The sequence below is a fragment of the Bidens hawaiensis genome, unplaced genomic scaffold (assembly GCF_021521415.1).
Source record: "Bidens hawaiensis isolate Kalapana, Puna unplaced genomic scaffold, B.hawaiensis_p1.1 tig00013566_1, whole genome shotgun sequence".
Classification (NCBI taxonomy): domain Eukaryota; kingdom Viridiplantae; phylum Streptophyta; class Magnoliopsida; order Asterales; family Asteraceae; genus Bidens; species Bidens hawaiensis.
Genome location: NW_027492150.1, coordinates 195,580 through 217,593, shown reverse-complemented (window position 1 = coordinate 217,593; position 22,014 = coordinate 195,580). Strand labels below are relative to the sequence as shown.

General features: G+C 33.4%; 4 protein-coding genes and 1 pseudogene across 5 annotated transcripts; 3 read left to right on the top strand and 2 right to left on the bottom strand.

Moving 5' to 3' along the window:
- Window positions 1-1,197: 1,197 nt before the first annotated feature.
- On the top strand, window positions 1,198-2,912 carry LOC143544399 (uncharacterized). Its single transcript, XM_077036515.1, has 4 exons — window positions 1,198-1,515; window positions 2,440-2,537; window positions 2,706-2,777; window positions 2,855-2,912. The coding sequence occupies exons 1-3, from the start codon at window positions 1,296-1,298 to the stop codon at window positions 2,757-2,759; spliced, it is 372 nt and encodes a 123-aa protein (XP_076892630.1). The 5' UTR covers window positions 1,198-1,295; the 3' UTR covers window positions 2,760-2,777; window positions 2,855-2,912.
- Window positions 2,913-3,458: 546 nt separating this feature from the next.
- On the bottom strand, window positions 3,459-5,252 carry LOC143544398 (ribulose bisphosphate carboxylase small subunit, chloroplastic-like). The gene is made up of 3 exons (XM_077036514.1): window positions 5,063-5,252; window positions 4,851-4,982; window positions 3,459-3,881 (listed from the first exon to the last, which is right to left on the bottom strand). The coding sequence occupies exons 1-3, from the start codon at window positions 5,207-5,209 to the stop codon at window positions 3,651-3,653; spliced, it is 510 nt and encodes a 169-aa protein (XP_076892629.1). The 5' UTR covers window positions 5,210-5,252; the 3' UTR covers window positions 3,459-3,650.
- Window positions 5,253-5,506: 254 nt separating this feature from the next.
- Window positions 5,507-7,077, bottom strand: LOC143544397 (pentatricopeptide repeat-containing protein At5g06540 pseudogene; annotated as a pseudogene).
- Window positions 7,078-10,990: 3,913 nt separating this feature from the next.
- Window positions 10,991-15,193, top strand: LOC143544396 (3-hydroxyisobutyryl-CoA hydrolase 1-like). Of its 2 annotated transcripts, none has more exons than XM_077036513.1 (12): window positions 10,991-11,381; window positions 11,816-11,896; window positions 11,975-12,043; window positions 12,373-12,600; window positions 12,935-13,019; window positions 13,447-13,532; window positions 13,630-13,763; window positions 14,207-14,267; window positions 14,351-14,449; window positions 14,531-14,632; window positions 14,714-14,755; window positions 14,878-15,193. In XM_077036513.1, exons 1-12 carry the CDS (start codon window positions 11,358-11,360, stop codon window positions 15,013-15,015), a joined length of 1,149 nt encoding a protein of 382 aa, XP_076892628.1. In that variant the 5' UTR covers window positions 10,991-11,357; the 3' UTR covers window positions 15,016-15,193. The 2 variants fall into 2 exon arrangements, with proteins under 2 accessions (XP_076892628.1, XP_076892627.1); XM_077036512.1 differs by having other exon boundaries at window positions 11,816-11,901; window positions 11,980-12,043.
- Window positions 15,194-21,062: 5,869 nt separating this feature from the next.
- LOC143544395 (auxin-responsive protein IAA33-like) lies at window positions 21,063-22,014 on the top strand. Its single transcript, XM_077036511.1, has 2 exons — window positions 21,063-21,407; window positions 21,916-22,014. Exons 1-2 carry the CDS (start codon window positions 21,088-21,090, stop codon window positions 21,992-21,994), a joined length of 399 nt encoding a protein of 132 aa, XP_076892626.1. The 5' UTR covers window positions 21,063-21,087; the 3' UTR covers window positions 21,995-22,014.

Sequence of the window (22,014 nt, the reverse complement as noted above, 5' to 3'; positions counted from 1 at the left end):
TCATTACATTATATAATTAACCCCACAAATTTTTAAATTTGTAACACTCAAGTATCACTAAATTACACAACAACTCCACACAAGCTTTTAATGCGCTAACTCAAGTTTTTCACATGGTACTGAATCCATACTAAACCGAAGTATCGTTGTGTCACCAACTCAACACACGACTTTCTTTCATTATACATATCCAGGTTCCTACTGCAACACACGTAAGATAAGCAATGGAGTTAAAAATGGTTTTGAATGGTCGGGTTAACAAAAATTACCAAAATGATTTTAAAATTTAAATCTTAGATCATGATATGTTAAGATATTTTTGTTTGTAACTTTGAACCAAAAGAGTTAAACATATTAAACCACAAGGTCAAAATCGTAATTTACTTTATATACCAAATTATTTTACTATTATAAGAATCGAACTCCTCAACTCTTATATTATATCATAACCACCTTACCGCATCGCGCCGTATAAAGGCGGGCAAATAAACCGGTTAACTGACCCGACCCGAAAACTGAACTGAAACTGAACCGGTTTGAAACCAATTATATATAAACTGGCTTGGAACCGATTGAAACCGGTTTGTAATATTCTCCCCCAAACCCGGTTCCAAACCAGTTAATCGAATCGAAACTGATCAAAACTCGAACCGAAACCGATCGAAACCTCGTCAAGAAACCGATTTCAACTCGAACAAAAATTGATCATAAACTGGTTTTGACTTTTTTTAACCATACCAAACTAGTTTCAACCTGAACTGATTTTAAGTTTTAAACCGGTTTATGTACCTTTAGCGTTATACAACATTAACAAATACACTCCATGTCCATGGCTTTGTAGCCTAGTGGCATCTTGGTGGTGGGATAAGGCTTAGGGACCATAAGGTCCTGGGTTCGAATCCCATAAAAGGGGGTTTTCCCAACTTTTGTTGGCTTTCCTCCTGAATTGGTGGTTAGGCATTATTGCCTAGTGGAGATGGATATGATCGCGTGGTTCTGCTGGTACTATACTCCAGTGGTCCGTGAGTGATCCTAATTTTGCCGTTCAAAAAAAAAAAAACAAATACACTCCATGTGTCGATAATAAATTAGAAAGTGAAAAGCCAATAAAAACAAGTTAAAAAAATAAAAAACAATTTCTTTAATAAAAAACACATTAAACCCCTTTCACACTCACTCTTTCTTCCTTCTTCAAAACCCTTGATTCTCACTCTTCAATTCACCTAATTTCGCTTCAAAATCAATCAAATTCGCCACTAATTTCACTCAAATTCAACTTCAATTGAAGATTAATCATGATGAACGAACAAGATTCAACACCGCCGCCAACGATCGGAAAAATGGGTCCGTACACCGTCTTTATTACCCACCCGTCCGATCCGGAACAAATGTCCGGTTCGATCCAATCTCCTCCGGTTAAATCTGCTCCGGTTCAGCCTCCGCCGGTTCAGTATCACAAACCCACCTCACCAAAAGCTGGGTTTTTCTGGGAAGCTGTTGCTAAAGTTCAAAATGGTATCTTTATATAATTTTGTCGTTAATATGTTGAATCTTGATTAATTTTGTTTATAATTGAATTGTATAATGAAATTGGTATTAAATTTCATTGCTTGTGATTGTTAATGTTGTGGGTTTTTTAGGTTTAAGGTTTAAGAAGAGTGATTAGTTTGCAAATGTGAATCCATGCACACACATTGTGTTTTAGGTTTAAGTAGGGTGCAAACGAGCCGAGCGGCCCGCGGGCTACTTGAGATCGGATCGATAAAAAGGTTGAAAGGAGCTGGGCCTTATCGAGCCCAAGCCGAAAATAAAGTTCGTTTAGTTATCAAGTTAGTTTTCGAGTCCGAGCTTGAGTCTTGTATGGGAAGATTGCATAGGCTCGTCTAGCTTTAAGTTTAATTCTTTTGGGCTTTTATGTATTAATTTCACATTGCGTAACCGAGCTCGGGCCGTACTTTGGCTTGTTTAAGGTTACTGCACATGAGTTCGAGCTGAGCTTAGGCTCGTTAGAGTTTTTATAAAATAAATTTAAGTAATTGAAAACGTATATAAATTAAATAGTAAATAACAAACGAGCCGAGCCCAAGCTGAGTTGGTGGTTGAAGAAACGACTCACGAGCCGAGCTTGAGCTTGAAATGAGCTGAGCTTAGGCTCGTTAGAGTTTTTATAAAATAAATTTTAATAGTTAAAAACGTATATAAATTAAATAGTAAATAACAGCCGAGCCCGAGCTGAGATTGTGCTTGAAAAAACGACTCACGAGCCGAGCTTTAGCTTAAAAAAAAGCTAGAAATGAGCCGAGCTTGAGCTCTCGTAAGTCGAAACGAGCTCAGCTTGGGCCCGGCTCAGCTCGTTTACGCACCTAGGTTAAAAGGATTATTTTTGGTTTTTTATATTATGCATCCGAGTTGATTTATGACTCATTTGTTATATAACAGCACATTCAAGTTTGGATGGGTATGTAGCACATTGGTTTGGGTTGAATCAATCAAAATATCAGTGGGCTCTTGACGATTACTATGAAAGCAACGGATCGGTAAGCTTTTATATTTTCTTGTTTTTGGTACTTGCATATGTTTGGTTGACAAATTCAAGTAATGTATCCTTGAAAACTGATCTTTATTATGTTATGTTTAATCTTTTGTGGTCAATGATTTACCTTTCTAGCATGGTTCTTGATATCTAATTCTTGCAAAATTATCAGGACAGAGTTGATGCACAAGTGACACATGCATCCACTAAAGCTCAAAGGGTGTAACATGTTCTTGTTTGGGAGGTAGGTGGTTCAAAAATTGATGTTTTTTACCTTAGGTTATTGTTTCTTGCATTTAAGGTTTTATTATATTTTTTTAGGATGGAGTTTGGTTGAGTAAGAACACCTTCATATTGTCTTTTTGAGCATGGTATGGTTCTTGGGTGGTTATGATTGGATCAATCTACATGATTATTGGAAGCAAAGCGTTAAAACTTTTTGGTGTATGGGTGGACCGTTCTTTAGTAGCAACGAGTATGAAACTATGAATTATGTATTCTGATCCGTTCATGGTCATTTAAATCGCCCACCTATAACCAAATAATTTGCTTGAAGTGTAATGTGTTTGGTGTGTTTATGCTACCATTTCCTTTTAGTATGCTAACCTTGTGAACTTTATTTTATGATCTTACAAGAGGCATAACCAATGTTTTGAAAACCGGATCACTAATTATATTAGTCACTAACTCACTACTGCTTCACTGTTTGATCCGATCGAACCAAACTTAAAAACTCGATACTATCATAATTAATTGTAAAAATATTTATTTGTTACATAGGCTAAAAATTAAAATAGCAAATTGTTAATCCATAAGATGATTGTTTTCATACAGTATAAGATGATTATTAACAATTATATGTTTTTAAGTCTAGCAAAAGTCATCTAACAAGCACAATCAAATATTCCAAACAAAGACAACACCAAGGGAAATGAGACAAAAGCTATGCATCAATCCCAATTATACAATGTCATCTCAAAGTAAAAACCAACATATCCTCCAAACAACTCAAATTAATTATTGAAAACATCAGAAAAAACATTAACACACTTCAGAAATCAGAATCTTTGACCATGGATTTTACCAACAAACAACACAATTCAAGAGCAAAAATGTTTCATGCTTCAGATGGTTTCTGAATAACAAAAGACATGCATTGAGCCTGCCTCACATTATCAAATGCCAAACACCTTATATATGCATTTGGGTATGCCTTTTTGCATTCTTGGATTTCATTTAATACCTGTGATGGATCACTGCAACCAAACATGGGCAGTTTCCACAATGTCCAATACCTTCCATCATAGTAATTTGGGATCCTGCTGTTTTCTCTGAATACATGTCCCACCTAAACATACAAACCAAATAAAAATAATAAGAATCAAATTCCTATATTAGATCAATTTGGTTTAGTCCTGTAAACGAACCAAATGAACACGCACATGCTCAACTAACACTTAATCATACAAATATTTGTGTTTATGTTCAATGGCCTAGGATATTGGGGGCCAGGGGTGACCCCGGCCCACCCTATTTTTCCGCGCAACAGTGTAAATTTAGCCGTTTTTCGACCGAAAATTTTTATACGTAGTGTAAATTTGCCCATTTTCTGCCAAAAATTTAGCTCGGCCCCCCCTCGTTTATGAATTTCTAAATACATATTGAGTTCGCCCCCCCCCCCCCCCCCCCGGCGCGACATTCGTGTCCAAGCTTCGCCACTGTTTATGTTCGTTCGTTTAAAATCTAAACGAACATAATCGAACAAAGATAAACGAACACAAATTAACATATATGAACAAACGTAAATGAACACACTCAAACGAACACAAACGAACATAAATAAACGAGCGTTCATGAACATAAATAAACGAACGTTCACGAACAAAAATGAACGTATGAAACATGTGTTCATGTTCGTCCGTTTAATTAAATAAACAAGATTTTTCTGTTCATGTTGTTCGTTTATAAAATGAACGAACATAAACAAGCTTCCAGCCGAACAATTCACGAATAGTTCACTAAACGTTCGGTTCATTTAGAAGCCTAATATGGATCACCCATAAACTAAAAAACAATATTTTGATCATCTTTTTGTTAATGCACAATGTGATAAAAAAAATTAATCTTGTTTCAGTTTTAGAAATCAAAAAACAGTATTTTAATCCAAATTCCATATTAGATGAATTTGGATCATCCACTAACTAAAAACAATATTTGGATCATATTTTTGTTTATGAAACTTATGGAATGTGATAAAAATCGAATCTTGCTTCGGTTTTCAAATCAAGAAACGAATCCAGGGTACGTTTGATCTTACCGAATCAAATTCAAGACACGGGACCCATCCTTTCTTAATCATGTAATCAATCTCCTTTGCAATGGACTCATCTGTGAGAGGTGGAAGATACGAAAGAGTCTCAAACTTCTTGTTATTAATCGGATTCCAAACCTATATACATTGATAATAATCAATACATTTAAAATAACATCCAAATCAAGAAAATACAAAACTTAAACTTAGTAACTTACCTTCATGCAGTGAATCCTAGAGCCATTCGAAACTGTTTTTCTTCTCCAAGTTACCGAATCTGCTGTCTGAAAAAGCTTAGATCCATTTCGGTTCAAACCCGTGTTAATGGATCCGGTAAGGGTAGCTGTGAATGTTGCAGAAGACATTCTAATATTATATGTCTTCCAATAGTTGCGGAAAAAGAAATGATAATAAAACTCATAGCAGACACCTATTTTTATAGCATAACCTTCACAAATCTTACAAAAATGGTCACATAAACGAACAAATTCGACGGCTTTTCAAGTCGATCACTTGATTGGTGACTTATGATTTATTAAAAAGATGAAAACTACAATGTGCATGGAGGGTTTTGTTAGGCACTTGAGTATAGGTTTCATCACCATGTCCTTCACCTTTTGTTTTTGATATCTTTATACTCTCGTTGTACACATGGTGCACAGAGAACGGTTCATGGAACGACCAATAAACGATGCCATAAATTATACTAATTCATCAATACAATATTAAGTAAACTTAGAACATTATGTATGTCTCTAGTTAGAGGGTGACATTGATCATCAACAAAGAATTTGTTAACCATCCCATCAACTTCAATAAAACTCCAAGCGGGAGTGATCGCAACTTTCCTTTCGGTCATCATCTTCCTCAACTTAATCACACCTTCCCAACTTCCATTACTCGCATACATATTCGCAAGACCGACATATCGACCACTCTGTTTAGGCTCTAAATCCATCAAACATTTACCAGTTGTCACTGCGAGATCCATTTTATTATGTATTAAACATCCATGTAAAAAAGACCCCCAAATAGCCTCATCAGGTTTCATTACCATCAACTTGATCAATATTTCGGCTTCTTTAAGTTGACCGGATCTAGCCAACATATCAATCATGCAACCATAATGCTCGATCGTTAACTCCACATTGTAAACTTTACTCATTTTCCCAAGTAAACACCATGGTTTTGTTAACAAAGTTTTGTGATTACACGCAACAAGAACCGCAATAAACGTAACCCCATTCGGCACCGGTCCTCTCCGCTCCATTTCCACAAAACAACCGATCGCAGCTTCGTTTTCACCGTTTGTAGCCAATCCCAATATCATAGCACTCCATGTAGCAACATCTTTATAAACCATATTATAAAACACATCTTTAGCTTTCTCTATATCCCCACATTTAGCATAGAAATCGATCAACGCGGTACCGAGTTCCACGTCAATACTAAACGAACCTTCAACTAACCGACGGTGTACACTTCTTCCCAAATCAAAAGCACCAACCGCACCACACGCATTCAACACACTCACCAAAACACCCCGATTCCGTCCCACTAAACCACACTCCATCATCTTATTAAACAACCGAATCGCTTCGTTATAACATTCATTCTTCACAAACCCCGAAACCATCGCGCTATACGACACATCATTTCTCTCAGGCATTTCATCAAACACCTTACAAGCATCATCCACAAGCCCATTCCCAAAACACCCGGTTATCAAACTAGTACAACACACCACATTCTTAAACAAGCTCTCGTTAAACACCCGTTTCGCCATTTCAACCGCTTTATAACCCGAATACATAACCACCAATGAACTAGTCACATAACCATCAACAACAACCCCATGTTTCATAACCTGTGCATGCACTTGAACCAACATGTTCAAACAATGTGATGTTTTAATAACCACTGGGAACGTATGCGCATTCAGTTTAATGTTTTCGTTACACATTTGTTTGTACACTAGTATACCAGTTCTTTGTTTTGATGATTTGGAGTAAGCTGATATTAATGTGTTGTAGTCATATATGGTTGGGGTGGTTACATGGTTTAATATTGTGTGTGCGTAAATGATGTCGAATTCGGATGCAAAAGCTAAGAGTTTGCTTGTTATGTAAGTGAAGCGAGCGAGGCCCGTGGTGATGGTTTGTGCGTGGAGTTGTTTGAGTTGATCGAAAGACGAGCATCTTTCGAGCATACGGAGATATTTTAGATTTGACATGAACGAAGCGAAGTAAAAATTCGGGGCCTAATATAATTCTTTTACTTAAAATCCTAACACGCGAAAATATAATATTATTTTATAGAACTCAGAGTTATTTATACATATAACCTAAAGAATAAAAAATAATAATAACAATAAAAAAAGAAATGTTTTAGTATATCCTGTACTAACCTCTTTGTGCTCATTGGTAGCAAGTTCTTTCATCATGTGAAAAAGTTATAGTTATGTACTTATGTTTAGTAAGTGTTTTTTGCATTATTTTAACCTGTAGTAAAAGAAACAAAAGACAGTGTGTTAACTTTAGATAAAAAGATTTTAATCAAACAAAGTTGGTTCAGTTAGGTTAACCGTGAATTACGGTAATAAAGGATTTGAACCAGGCCTCGTGAGGTTGTCAGTTTGAATTCCGAGCTCATCCAGGTTTTTATCTCACCGTGTTTTGCTCTTGTGGCGGGACAACAAATGTCATGTCGCAACCGGTGATATGGTTCCCAAACTAAACTCTGAAACTAGCGTGGTCCCGGTTAAAACAACATAATCTGGTCAAAGTGGGGGGCAATAGGGCTCTCTAATTTGGGGAGTGCGATGACCTAAAAACAAAAAAAGTTCGATGTTCTGAAAAAAAAAAAACATTTATTCATTCCTCTAATAAGAGGTGTGCAAAATTGGTTCAGTTTGGTACTTTGGATACGAGGGTTTAACCTAACCATAACCGTCAACCGAAGCAAGCTTCGGTTCGATTATGGAAGATTGCTTAGCCAAAACCATTATTGAATGGTCGGTTATGGGTCGGTTTCAGTTATATTCCGTTAATTGTGAATAGAACAACACACCCAAACAAAAAACATAAAGCTCGAATAACGAATACCTATTTCGAATAAGACTCTAAACCAATAACTCTATGTCAATTTTGTCCTTCAAATGACGGCCGCTCAAACATGTAAAAAAAGTAAACAAAGAAATTTGGATTACCCAGCCCAAGAGACATAAATCAAGCCCAAAGTATAATTTTTCTTCTTGAAAAATGGGGCCGACGAGCTGACCCAAGCCGAGCTCGACTAGGCTCGTTTTAACTTATGGGAGCTTGAGCTGACATTATACACACACTAGTTTTAGAACCCGTGTAGTACGAGATGCTTAAAAAAATACAATTAAAGCTATTGAAATTAAATGATTAAATTATTAAAAAAAACTAGTTTTTATTAAATTAAATGGTTTAATAAGCTCAAATTATATATTCTAACGAAGTATTAATACGAATATGTTGTGTATTCTCACGCAATTTTCTTCATAATCACGGAAATAGTGCATGTAGCTAGTGACTTTATAAGTTGCAAGCCTCTCTATCCCTATGGGATAGAGGTAAGGCTGTCTACATCCTACCCTACTCAGACCCTACCATAGCATTGCTATTGGTGGGATATACTGAGTACGATGATGATGATGATGATGATGATGATGATTTTTTTAATATAATAACGAATTCTAAGAAAAAAAATGATAAAATGTTTCATTATAAAAAAAATAACATTATATATAAAAGTAACATGAATAAATTAAGCACATTTTTGCATTACATTTTCGAAAAAGATGGATGAAAATTGTGTGGATCCAAGTCCCCCCCCCCCCCCCCCCGGTGAAAACACTACTACCCAAGCTCACAAAAGGGGAAACTTCGGTCAGATCTACACATTCGTGTTTCCCTCCTATCCATCCAAAAAGAGGGGAAACTCCTGAAAAACGCTACTACCCAAACCCACAAGAGAGGAAACTTCATTTTATTTATTTTTTAGTTAAACAACAAAGCATTTGCTAAGAGTATGTATTATAAACCAGACCCACGTGAAAGGTCAACAAAGTCAAACCCAACGGAACCCAAACCAAAAAAACAAAGCATAACATCTACTTGATCCGCTCCAAAATACCTAGCTCTCGTGATCGTTTATTGTTAAAGATCAATTCATTCCTATACATTTCCCAACACCCAAAGGGTTACCACAAAGACCGCTAGAACTATTAATCTTTAAAATAAATATATACCTAATTAACTTATAGTAAATAATAATTTCTCATCAAGTGAACAAGCTAGAATAGCAAGTCTACCAACATATTATTATTTAACCTATCTAATATTGTACATAAATATATAAAAAGAAGTTACATGTAATAACATGTACTTTCAACGAGTTCATAATTTTAAACATAGTTACTATATATATATATATGTACTCATGCATAGTAAAGAGTAAACAAGATTCGTCAAAACATATTTGAAGAATGACCCACATAAAGATTTCGGTCACACTGACTAAACTATGATAAACAAGTATCTTTTAAACCATTTTTTTACTTAGAAAAGGTTTATTCCGATGATAAATGTGAATATGTGATCCCCATATAAAACATGCACCCAACATAAATCGACTGAGAAAAAAATAAAAAAAATAACAAGAGTCTATTTTGAGATGATGTTGATATGACCACTAAAAGGTGGTACGGTTGATGCCTCATTAATATTTTGTGGTTTTGGTCTCAAGCTATTTTACTAGTATTTTAAATTTTAATATTTCACCAATTTATTTTCAAGATCGACTAATAAAATTCAGCTACTCAGAGTAACCTAATGTTAAAAGACATTCCATACCCTCACTACGGTATTACGTACTCAGTTGAGATTCGAATTTGAACTTGAGACCTTGCAACATATAGCTTAAATTTTCACTTCGTCTAAAGCACGAGATTGTGGCCTCCAACCATAAAACAGGTACCATCTTTAATTGTTTTTATTTTGTTTTAAAAGGTTAACAAAAATTATATTAATATTAAAAGCCAAGCGAAACGTTAGCTACAACCACCAAACAAAAACACCATTAAAACAAGTACCATCAATTACGATTTATGTTTGTCAATTGTGACATGTAACATGCATCCTTTAGTTTGTAGTGAAGTAATATACTTAATTTTATATTAGAAAGTGGCTAAATTATTAACATTATTACAAGAAATTTTTTAAATTACGTTTTTAGCTTATAATCTAGATTATTGTATTAGGAATGATTATTATAAAAATAAAGACCTTTGTCTACTTGTACACTTGAATCCAAGTATTTTCGTAAATGGAATATTTTTACGGTATATATAAAGATTAAAGATTTTTGTATATTGTGCTAAGTTTTGAATATTTTTGCATACATATATAAAACTTTTTATTTGAAGATTGATGTTGGAATACCCGTACTTAGTTATGGAAAGGGAGAGATTGTTTGGAATACCCGTATATGGTTAAGGATTTACGATGGGACACCGATAATGAAAGTCAACAAGTAACGTGTTCCAAATTTTGGTTAAAAGGTTAATCGATACAAATCAATAACTGTTTTATTGTGAATTAATAGAAATATTAGATAAAATATTAATGTTATCCCGCCATTGATAATAGTTATTTTGTGAACATACGATAGAAAGTAAGGGGATTACTTTTATTCATGAACCACAATCTTAAAACTTTCTTTTAAAAGTGCAAATTGTGAAAGCATGATTTTGAAAATGCTAAAAGCGGAATAACTTTATAATGGTTATAAGATAGTTGATTTTGACAAATTGATTAATAAAAATAGTATTCTATGCACCTAGAGCCTATAACAAAGTTATATTACGACCCCTCACTTGGAAAGTTTTAGTTCCGTCACTACTATAAAATTTAATATTCAATAATAGATATGTGTCATCATGAAGATGGTAAGCGATATAAAAACATCATTCTTTGGGTGTATCACAGAAGTAAACGAATGAAAGCGGATTGAAAGAGTTTGTGCAAATTCAGTTTCGTTAATTTCCCTTTGTAATGATATCTTTCTAGCTTTGTATGTTTTGTTTTTGAACCTTTTCAATGACATGAAGCTACTTGCTTATATATATTTGGCTTTTCAAAATGAAATATATAAAACTTTTGTATAGTGTGCCGGCTCGTTGTTAATTATATACAGACTTGTGAATATTTTTAAAGTATATATAGAAACTTTTGTACATTGTATTTGTACAATTGTACCCACTAGCTGTAAATTATATTAAGATTCTTTTCACAGTATATATAAAGACTTCCGTAAATAAAATATTTTTCTACATTTTAAATAACAAGCAATTTGCTCTTCTTTACTATGGTAGGTTGCTTCTATAAATTGTGCCCACTCGCTGTTACATCTACACCGAACATTGTACATATTACCAGTTCCATTAATTCTAAAGATCTTCAAGCTTAGTAGTTGCAGGTTTGAATCATGGCTCTCATTGATGCAGACCAGGTACTTCACACGCGACTCTACTAGAGATAATTTCGATTCGGTTTTTACTCTCTTATGTCATCTAGTTTGGTTTGGAAAGAGCCAAAATAAACCAAGCTAGCCATCATAACACAATTATTTATGTTCACAAAGGTTATTTATGTTGGTACAAAGTCTATAAAAATACATAGAGCCATTTTTGTTAACCATAAGATCTCATGATCGTAAAACTCACAGGATCCGTCAATATATTGAATCATGTAAATCACAACTTGTGTTGGGTAGATGACCTATCATATGTTGTTTGTTTATGCTTAAAATTGGAATTAATATATGAATTTAGGATAACAAGAGTATAACATTAATAATCAAAATAATTAATTTATATTGTTTGTGTTTCATGTGATTTTAGATTTCTTTTGAACAAAATTAAATTATATTATTGATTATTGCAGGTAATTTTTGAAGAAGGATTGGGAGTACGGAAAATGATACTAAACAGACCAAAAAAACTAAACACACTCAACTATGAGATGGTACGGTTAGGCAATACAACCCAAAACCAATCTTCGTATGCATGTGTTGCTTATTTTTATCGTACTGACAAATTGCAGTTAAGAAGATTGTATGAGAAGTCGAGAGCGTACGAGAATGATCCAACGGTTAAGCTTGTTATATTGAAGGTACAAAATATATAAGGGGAGACTCATAGAATAAAGCACCACATGATTGTTCCATGTACTATTTACTAAAAGAAAAATATCCCGGCCACTTGTCGTTACATTTCATTTTCCAGGGAAAGTGTCATAATAACTTTACATAATGATAAATCTTTTTTAGATCGTTTTAGTTGTAAGAGGGACAAAGCCTAGACAATTATGTGGGTGCCGAGAAAGTATTACGTAGCCATAGTTTTTTACGCTTACTATTGTGGATGTCCTTATAGCTCAAATACGAATTATGTTACACAACAGTACAAAGTGTTTTGATATAAAATAGTCTTGGTCTACAGGCAAATGGGAAAGCATTTTGTTGTGGGGGTGATCTCACGTCTGCTTATACATTTGTACATGTTGGACATTGGAGTTTCGGGGCGAGCTATTACAGAAAAGAATTTTGCTTGGATTACTTACTTGCAACGTATAAGAAGCCATTGGTTGCGATTTTAGATGGAATCGTTATGGGAGGAGGTGCCGGAATATCTATACAATCGACATTTAGAATTGTCACTGAGAATACGGTAAATGTTAATTGTTTTCTTCTAGTCGACTAGAAAAAATATACTAGTTATGTTTAGATATGATTTGTTACATTGATTATTATAATTATGAGTTACGATTAGATTAAGTTTCTTTGTAATTATTCTTTGTTATTACACAATAGTTTACTGGTTTTTGTTATTTTGCATAGAAATGACTGATCATTACAATCATTTCTTGATTTTATGTAATATGAGAAGAAACAACATAATATTTTGATGTGTGCACTTTATTTCCCTAATTGAAAACACCATTTAGCTCCTAATCTTGGAACCGATACTTTTGCTTATAACCTGTTATTTGACACACTTCTAGATTTTTGCGATGCCTGAAGCGTTGATTGGATTATTTCCTGACGTTGGTGCATCTTATTTTCTATCACGCCTCCCAGGATTCTTCGGTAAGTTTAACTTACATCGTGTTATTCGTACATATATAACTACAAATATCACTACTAGAAAAAGAGAGATTTTTCTACAAGTGAATTCGTAAGAAATTTGTTGGAAAATCCAGTTTCTAACAGTTTTTCAACAAAAAGTTACGTTGGAAAAACAAATGCTTGAAAATCGTTTTCAACCGTTTTCCAACAACTTTTCTTACATAATTGCTACAAAAACATTTGGTTGTAAACTTCCTACAATTTTTCTACAAAAACTATTTTGACTGTTTATTAGATAATATTGTAGCAAAGTTAAAGATTATTTTTATGTTGAAAATATGTTGGAACTACTTGTCGTAGGAAATTTGTAGGAAATTTTTGTGAAAAAATGACTTGTTTCTAGTAGTGTATGTATATTTTAAATAAGGAACCAAGTGTGTGTACGTAGGAGAATACATGGGATTGACTGGTGCTCGATTAAATGGAGCCGAGATGCTTGCATTTGGTCTTGGAACTCATTTTGTCCCGTCCAAGGTACTTGCATCAATTCGACGCATTTTACACAAGATTCACATGTTTGGTTAACACTAATGTGTCATTGATTAACAATAGTACCTTCCTACTTTTGTAGAATCTAAAATCTTTGGAGAATGCCCTTGAAAAGATGGCTGCCACATTGGAATCACCAAGTGTAGCTACAATATCCATGGTTATTAACAAGTTTGCACAAGAAGTAAAGGTCAAACAAGACAGTACATTTCTTAGGTACAAAATACTCTTATATATGATTTTAACTTTATAAGGATTACAGTGTTATAATTCCTTTGTATAATGATAATTATCAATATACATGCACAAGACACATGTGTACTTGTAGAATAAACATTACTTGACTATTAAGTTAATTAGCGCCTACAAGAAAAAGTTGGTGAGCAACTTGAAACTTAGAACCTTGAAGTTAGAAAGCAAATCATAGGTTTAATGAAGATAAACTAAATGTTGATATTTAGTAAAGATAAACTAAACTTTTTATTCTATATTTGTGACATTTTCTACAACAAAATTGAAATAAACCTCAAAATTGTTTTGTACGAGCATGAAAACTCATCTAATCATTTACTAGAAATAAATTGTTATGTGACATTTCTATCTAATCATATTGTATTCTCATTCGTTCGTTTGGCTTTGATTTATTTCTATCTGATCAGGCTCGACCTGATCAACCAATGCTTCAGTGACGAATCATGTGAAGAAATACTATCCTCATTGGTAAGTTGCACTACTTTAAATATCAATGTGATGTTGGATATGATATATAATAAACTTGTATGCATATATGGATTTTGTCTTAGGAACGTTTGGCTACACAAGTTCAAGAGAAATGGGTCCATCACGCTATCACGTCAATGAAATCCGCGAACCCATTAGGTCTCAAGATTTTCTTTAAAACGGTATATATGCTAGTATTTTTAAAGAACAAATTAACAAACGATTCTTGAAATTTCTTAATGTTTGCTTTACTTGCGTGACAGATTAGAGAAGGTCGATCTAAAACTATTAAGCAATGTATCGAGACTGAATACATTGCTATCTGTCATGTTTTAAGGAGAACGATTTGCAATAACTTCTACGAGGTTTCCACATGTTTATAAAAACTTTTAGTTCAAGGATCACAAGCTAGTATCACTTACAAGCTTAGAATGTTGTTTTTACAGGGATCAAGAGCTGTGTTGATCGACAAAGATAAGAAACCACAGGTAAAACTAATAACAAGTGGCTTTAGATCAGATTACATGATGTTAAATCGTTGGTGACACTCCTTTATTAACTAGAATTCACGTGAGCTTTCGTAACATTATATTCATATATATTCTCGTAGTGGGTACCATCTAAACTTGAAGAAGTTACCGAAGAAATGGTGACTAGGTGTCTTTCAAGATCTTTCGGCGAGGACGATGATTGGTTGCCTTTACAACTTCCCTTAAACAGAACCAACATTGTTGCATCAAAACTATGAGCTTCACTAAGAAAGGTTTTTTTCAGTAACTTAAAGCCCTTCAACTTTAAAAAGTTTCATGTTCAGTCCCTTGGTTAATTTGGGTGAAATTGTGTGTGATATATATGTTTGTGCTTTATATTTTAACGTGTCACGCTGGCCAGAACTAAAATAAAGTTGTGTGATGTTTAATTGTATAATCTACGTGTGAGAAACTTACTTTGTAGTAGAATATATTTCAACTCAAAATGGAGACTGTGTTATTGTCCATTTATGTGTATTTATAACATAACAAGTGTTCATGTTTTGTTACCATTAAATCACATAAATCGTCCATGTGTTGTGGTATCAGTTCATCCTTCATTCTTAATATAAATATAACTCTAGCAAACAAAATCATAATATAAATATAACTATCTAATATTAACATCATTTATTGTTGCTCTTATACACGTACAAGTGAATACATAAGGAAAACTGTACAAAAATTTTCCAATTATTTAAACATGTTCATGACATATCATCATTTATTCTCTCTTATATCTTCTCCATGTGGTACAACAAAAAGGAACCCCTTTTCTAAAGCTATCAAATTGCTCATTAGATAAACAAATTGAAGAAGATGCTAAAGATTTTGAATCGTACACTCGGATCCTCATATTCTTGCTTAATCTCCTACTCCATATCAAAACCTCCCTGTCAACGAGTAATCCTTCGTGTCAACATTAGGCCGTGGAAGTACTAAACTTTGCACTGCTGGTGGTGGTGGTGGTGTCGGTTGTAGAATTACCTCATCTTGAGGTGGATTCTTGGGTGTTCCTGGTTTATTCTCCCATTGAAAGGGCACTCCTACGTTGGTGGTGTTCTTGTAGTATATACGCGATGATTTTCCGAAAGAAGAATCTCTAGAGAGAATCTTGTTGATAGACAACTTTTCTCCTTCAAGTATAGAAATTGGTGTTTCATCCATGTCTATGTTTTGATGTTTTGTACTTTGACTTTTGGTAACATTTAACGAAAAACTTCTTCTGAATATTGAAGACTTCATGATAATTATTGAATGTAAAATAGAGTATTGCTTTGAAACTCTTTAAAAGGAAGTAATGAAGATACAAAACAATGAAGATACCTTAATCTAAAATATGCTTCTGTTTGTTGTTTGTCTCAAGATGTTCCTTTCATTGTTCTCTTGTCATGTGCCATTTAGACAAGGCATAACCACAAATTTAAATTGTTATTGCCGTTGAGGTAAATATATGTCAAAATCACTATTCGGCCTTTTTATTAAAATTGGTGATGTTGAAGTAATTAATTCACATAATTCGGGTTTCGGGTAGAAGCTCCACGGACCACTGAAAAGTTGTGTGGGCATTCATACTCAGGTGTAATTGAAAAATATAACGTTCACAACCAAAAGAATTAAAAGCAAGACACTTGTCATTTAAAAGATAGGGTGTGAAAGTAACTTTTTTAAAGGACACGCTCAATAGACTATGTTTAAAAGATAAAATTTTTAATTTAGTTAAAACAAAACTGAAATTGTTTTAAAATTATAATATACAAAATGTATATATGTAGTCATTTTAAAAATGTTCATTTACACACATTAAAAACAAAAGAATGTATTAAATAACATCAACGCGTCAATTTTGAAATATTTGTAGTTTTTATTTATTTATGTATTTATCAAAATATTTATAATGATCAAAAAGTGGGCTAAAAGTAAATTCATGGGTTATTTGTTTAATTTCATAGGCCATTAATAAGTTATGGGGACTGGCCGACTGGGGTATGGTTTGTGGGCCTGACTAGACAGAGGACCCATAAGTGTTATTTTAGTACATATGGTTTGGTCAACTACGTAACTTTAGTACCTATTATTTATTTTGTGCAAATAGCTACTTCTGTTTCAAAAAACTTGTATTTTTAGTACTTTTTTTCTATCCCTGTCTATTTTTTCCGTTAAGTCGAAGATAATATTGTAACTTCGTTATTTTCTTTGTTTTTTTCTTTTCTTTGAAACGCTTATATCTTGTAAACCTCAAATCCATAATCATAAAATCAAAATCCAAATCCTAAATCCCTAAACCCCTTCTCCATAACATCACAGGGTTTGAATTTTTACGATATTTGGGGATTTAGGATTTGAATTTTGATGTTTTGACAATGGGATTTAGGGTTTACAAGATATAAGTGTTTAAAAGAAAAGAAAAAAAACAAAGAAAATAACGAAGTTACCAAATTATCTCTGACTAAACGGAAAAAATAAACAGGGTTAGAAAAAATTACTAAAAATGCAAGTTTTTTGAAATTGAGGTAGCCATTTACACAAAATAAAGAATAGGTACTAAAGTTGCGTAGTTGACCAAACCACATGTACTAAAATGACACTTAACTCTTTTTTATAATATGAAGTTATAAAAACTAACAAAAGGCTGTTTATTGGTCCATTGTACGGGCTGGTTGGACTTGGTCCGTTGTAGTGGGTTGAGGTCGGGTGTGTAGTCGTCAATGTGTAACTCTTTTAATACACTACATGATTTGGAAGTAATCCCTCTTTCGCTATTCAAAAAAAGATAGAAAATGCTCAAGAAACTAGATTTTGGTTAGATTGTTGAGGGACAGGTACTACGTTGGTGGTCAAGTATCTTCGCCTATATGGCTATATGTGTTGGAGATAGACAAACAATGTTTTGTTAATCAAAGAGTATATGGTGTTGCTTGGAAGTGGAGAAGAGAGATTAGAGGAGGAAGAGAGTGAAATTTTGATAATTTGATGGTTGAGTTAGGACGTGTAAGTTTAACGGAGACTCCAAATAGACGGGTTTAGAGTTATGGGGATATGACAGACTTCACGGTTAAAGGTGTTAGGAAGGTTATTGATGACTTTATCCTTCCGTCGTGGGTTTGAAAGACAACATGGTTCAAATTTCTTCATAAAAAAGTTAATATTTGCATTTGGAGGCTGTTGCAGCTTTGCTTAATAGACTTCCTACGAGAGTCAATTTGGTGAGTAAATGTATAAATATTATGAACTGTTTATGTCCCGTTTGTAATGATCGTGAGGAGTCTATTGGCCATGTTTTCGGTATGTGCTCGTTGACAATCAGATTTGGGGTCTTTTTGCTTCTAGGCTTGGCCTTCCTTGTCTTCCTGTTTAGTTCTGGTTGAGCTGATGTCTTGGTGGGACAAATTGAAAGTTCAAACTTATAAGAAAGATTTGACCGAGATGATTATTTTTGTTACTCGGTGGATTATTTGAAGATTCATAAATGACTTGATATTTAAGAAGGCTCGTCATAACAAAGAAACGTTATCTGATGAAATTTTACATTTCTTGTTCTTGTGGTATAGTAGCAGAAATCGTAAATGTAATATTTTTACTGTCAAGTGACTTAAGAACCCTCTTTTTTTTCTTCTAGCTACTTGCTAGGACTGTTTTTTTATTTATAAAATATCGCATTTAAAAAAAGTAATAATAAAAATTGCAATTAGTTTTCTGGTCTAGTGACGTGGTAGTTAAGGTTGAGACTTGGTATCTTTACAATCTCATGTTTGAAACATGACTAAATAGGGCTTTCCCACAGTAATGAGTTAGTGAAGTTGGGTGAGTCAAACCTAGAGCATCAAATCAGTATGATAGGTTAACATATGTCTCATGAAAGTTCACTCGAATACCAGGGGTAACTCAAATTAGCACTATTAATTTTTATTTTATGTTTTAAATGTCAAATGATTAAAGAATAATATGTTGTAAATTATTCAAAAGGTTAGTTTGAAACAAGTCCATCAACTCATATACACAAAGTGACAAAACACAAAAAACTGTTTAAAAAAACAAAATTACTTTGAAATAATGAACACCAAAAAGAGTGGTGTAAAACTGTATATAACATGACAACGAGTTTCAAGGAAAGGCAAAGACGCGATGCGGTCGGCGAACGGTGCTCTTCTTGGTCGTCTCAAATTTCTAACTATAAATGTTCTTTAATATCAATCGAGATTCGTAAATTTTTATTATATGATGTTTGCATTTTTCTTCTTAGTTATTTTAGATTGTAAAAATAAATCCTAAATTTTATTTCAGAATGAACATTATATTATGAACAGAGAAAATTGAATATTATAAACCCGTTATAGGGTATTAGGGTGGGAGGGACACTCCTCCTCTTTGAACAATTGAACCTACAACAACCTACACCACTAATCAATTATCATGTGCATCAAACTAATAATGGGACTTTGAGATTTCATCATAGGGTTCGAACTCAAGGATTAGTGATTCGTAGATCTAATGGCTTATCATAAAGTTAAAACGCTGTTAAAAATAATGATTTATATATTTGAAGTTGAAAGCTCACATGATTTACGATATAATTTTATATATTTAATATATTATGTTTTGTTTTTATAAATATGAAGAAGGTGAAATAAGATTATCTTATTGATTTACATAATTATGAAACGTGACGTAGCCAGTTACTTATTTATCAGCTATATACTAAGATTATCTTATATAATGTGTGATTTTTAACCTATTTTGTAATAACATGTACAATTTAAAGTAATTGTAACAGTTTACACATTATTTTAATATTTTCTTTATCCATGAAAAAGTTATAAATTCTTTTATTCATTTATAACATTGACTTATGAACATCTGTTAATTGAAATAATTTTAACATTTATATCATATTAAAAAACCGCTTTATACATGATATCGTTATTTTCTTCCAACTTAAAAAAACCCACAAGTAAAGGTCTTCTCTTTCGTTTGAACATCGGATAGGTGCAAGTAATCGTGCTAAACTCGAGCGACTATTTTTTTGAGAGTGTATTTTTTCCCTTCCAAGTATTGCTAGCCTTTTGATAGTATTCTATGAAATTCAGTCTTAGAATGTGGTAACTTGCAATCCCAAATCAGATCATTCAATTAATGATTACTTTAGAAAAATCACATCCCGATGAGCATATGGTATTAGCTCTACAATTAAAACAATATTTGTATGGGAAAAGGAACAAAGGGTACTACATCTTTTTGCATTCACAAGCAAACATCCCTCTCCTCTCTAGGCTCACCTACTACTTCTTAGGTCGACCTCTTACTATTTTTTATTTCTTTTTGTGAAGATAGTATATTAAATGACAACTAAAAAATTAATTCCATCTTTTGTACATGTGAGGTCATTTGTATAGTCACAATGTCACATACCATTAAATTAAATGATTTAATGCCAACAAGTTTTAGCTTAATTGCATTTGAACTAAAGTAAAGATTTACGTTGGAAGACGTTCATCTCAAGTTCGAATTAAATCCCAACTGGAGTTTATCATTGTGAATATTGAGGGGGGGGGGGGGGTTCTTGAAACTAGAGAGGGGGTTAGGCTACATAGCGTCATCTATGATCGTAAGAATATATGATAATTACCTTTTGTCATTGGGTTTCCCCAGGCAAATGCATGCGGATGTGTTACAATTCGCGACACAGTTTAGTGTATCACAATTTTGCGTAACAATTTGATCAGATTTCTACTAGTGTTTGATAATAACCAATGTTGTTACATAATTCTTATGATTCTTAAGGTAGTAATAAAAAGTAGATTTGTATATAATTTATCATACCTAATTATATTAGTATATAAATATATGAGTTTTATTTATTATCTAATCATGAGTTCGAGTACATGTTTAATTGTGTCTAAATAACCTAATCAAACTTGTGATTATGTTGTAATCAGTTATAGAGTTTTATTTTCTTGCTTATCAGATTGAGAGTTATTCAATTCAAATTCATCGTCTTCATTAGTTATATCGATTCATTCTTAATGTGTTTTAACTTTTCAGCTTTATATTTATTTTCTTAATTGTATGGTAGCAAATTAAATTTTGAACTTGTAATCACGATACATCGGTCCAAGTGAGATACAAACATGTACGTAAACTCTACTCATCTCCACCTTTATTTCACACACTATATTTATACTCCATCAACCTACTCTTCTTCATATCTAGAGAAAATAACAACAACAATAATAATAATAATGACTAGTAATAATGATCAACGATGGTTACATGACCACCAAAGAAGACTCATGTCACAACCCTACATTCGTTCACAAAACAACACCACCTCTTCCCCGGTTCACAAGTTTCTAAAAGAGGAAGATGATTTGCTTGCTGGGGTTATTCCTGCGGTGACGGTTGTGGTGGAGGGTCGTTCGATCTGCCATCGAATTAGTCTACATAATCATGATGGTTACAATAGTCTAGCTAAGGCTCTCCGCCATATGTTGGTGGATTATGAGGATGAGCAAGTTGGAGGACTTGATTTGTCGAATGCGGTGCCTGGTCATATTGTTGCTTATGAAGATATGGAAAATGATCTTCTTCTTGCTGGTGATCTTAACTGGAAGTAAGTTTATGCATGTATATATAGAAAGGTTAATGTTATAGATACACCACGGCCCACGCTATCTGATTTAACACTGTTTGAAGCCCGTCCACAAAACATTCAAACGACCCTTTGACCAAAAGAGCTAAAACTTTTAAAATTATTGGTTAGAACGACGGTTTGCACACTATCTGGACGACTGTTCTGGTAATGAGAGGGGGGGGGGGGGGTATTTATCATAACGACTATTTGACCAATATCCGGACAAAGTCAAATTTTGAATATTTTGGTCAAAACAGCCGTTTGAAATGGTGTGAGATTAGATGTTAGAGATGTCTCCCCATATAAAATGTTGTATGCATAGAGTTGTTTTTTTTTGTTTACGATTCATCATATCACAATCAACATTTTAAGATCCATGATAAAACTATTGAATAAAAGGACATAAAGATATTAGTTTTTGATGGAAAAAAAGTTTGATATTGCACTTTTTTGTGAGAAGTTTGATGAATGTAATTGTATCTTTTAGGGATTTTACAAGGGTGGCAAGGAGAATTCGGATAATTCCGGTTAAGGGGAATTCAAGTAAAGGAAAAGGATGCAAGTAGATCAGTGTTGAACACTGAAG

Excerpts from the sequence above, each read along its gene's own strand:
- LOC143544399 (XM_077036515.1), top strand. The coding sequence starts at position 1,296 with ATGATGAACGAACAAGATTCAACACCGCCGCCAACGATCGGAAAAATG. Across the intron at positions 1,516-2,439 it reads TGTTGCTAAAGTTCAAAATG|CACATTCAAGTTTGGATGGG; the intron begins GTATCTTTATAT and ends GTTATATAACAG. Across the intron at positions 2,538-2,705 it reads ACTATGAAAGCAACGGATCG|GACAGAGTTGATGCACAAGT; the intron begins GTAAGCTTTTAT and ends CAAAATTATCAG.
- LOC143544398 (XM_077036514.1), bottom strand. The coding sequence starts at position 5,209 with ATGTCTTCTGCAACATTCACAGCTACCCTTACCGGATCCATTAACACG. Across the intron at positions 4,983-5,062 it reads CTAGGATTCACTGCATGAAG|GTTTGGAATCCGATTAATAA; the intron begins GTAAGTTACTAA and ends CAATGTATATAG. Across the intron at positions 3,882-4,850 it reads CGTGTCTTGAATTTGATTCG|GTGGGACATGTATTCAGAGA; the intron begins GTAAGATCAAAC and ends TTGTATGTTTAG.
- LOC143544396 (XM_077036513.1), top strand. The coding sequence starts at position 11,358 with ATGGCTCTCATTGATGCAGACCAG. Across the intron at positions 11,382-11,815 it reads CTCTCATTGATGCAGACCAG|GTAATTTTTGAAGAAGGATT; the intron begins GTACTTCACACG and ends TGATTATTGCAG. Across the intron at positions 13,764-14,206 it reads CAAGACAGTACATTTCTTAG|GCTCGACCTGATCAACCAAT; the intron begins GTACAAAATACT and ends CTATCTGATCAG.
- LOC143544395 (XM_077036511.1), top strand. The coding sequence starts at position 21,088 with ATGTCACAACCCTACATTCGTTCACAAAACAACACCACCTCTTCCCCG. Across the intron at positions 21,408-21,915 it reads GCTGGTGATCTTAACTGGAA|GGATTTTACAAGGGTGGCAA; the intron begins GTAAGTTTATGC and ends TGTATCTTTTAG.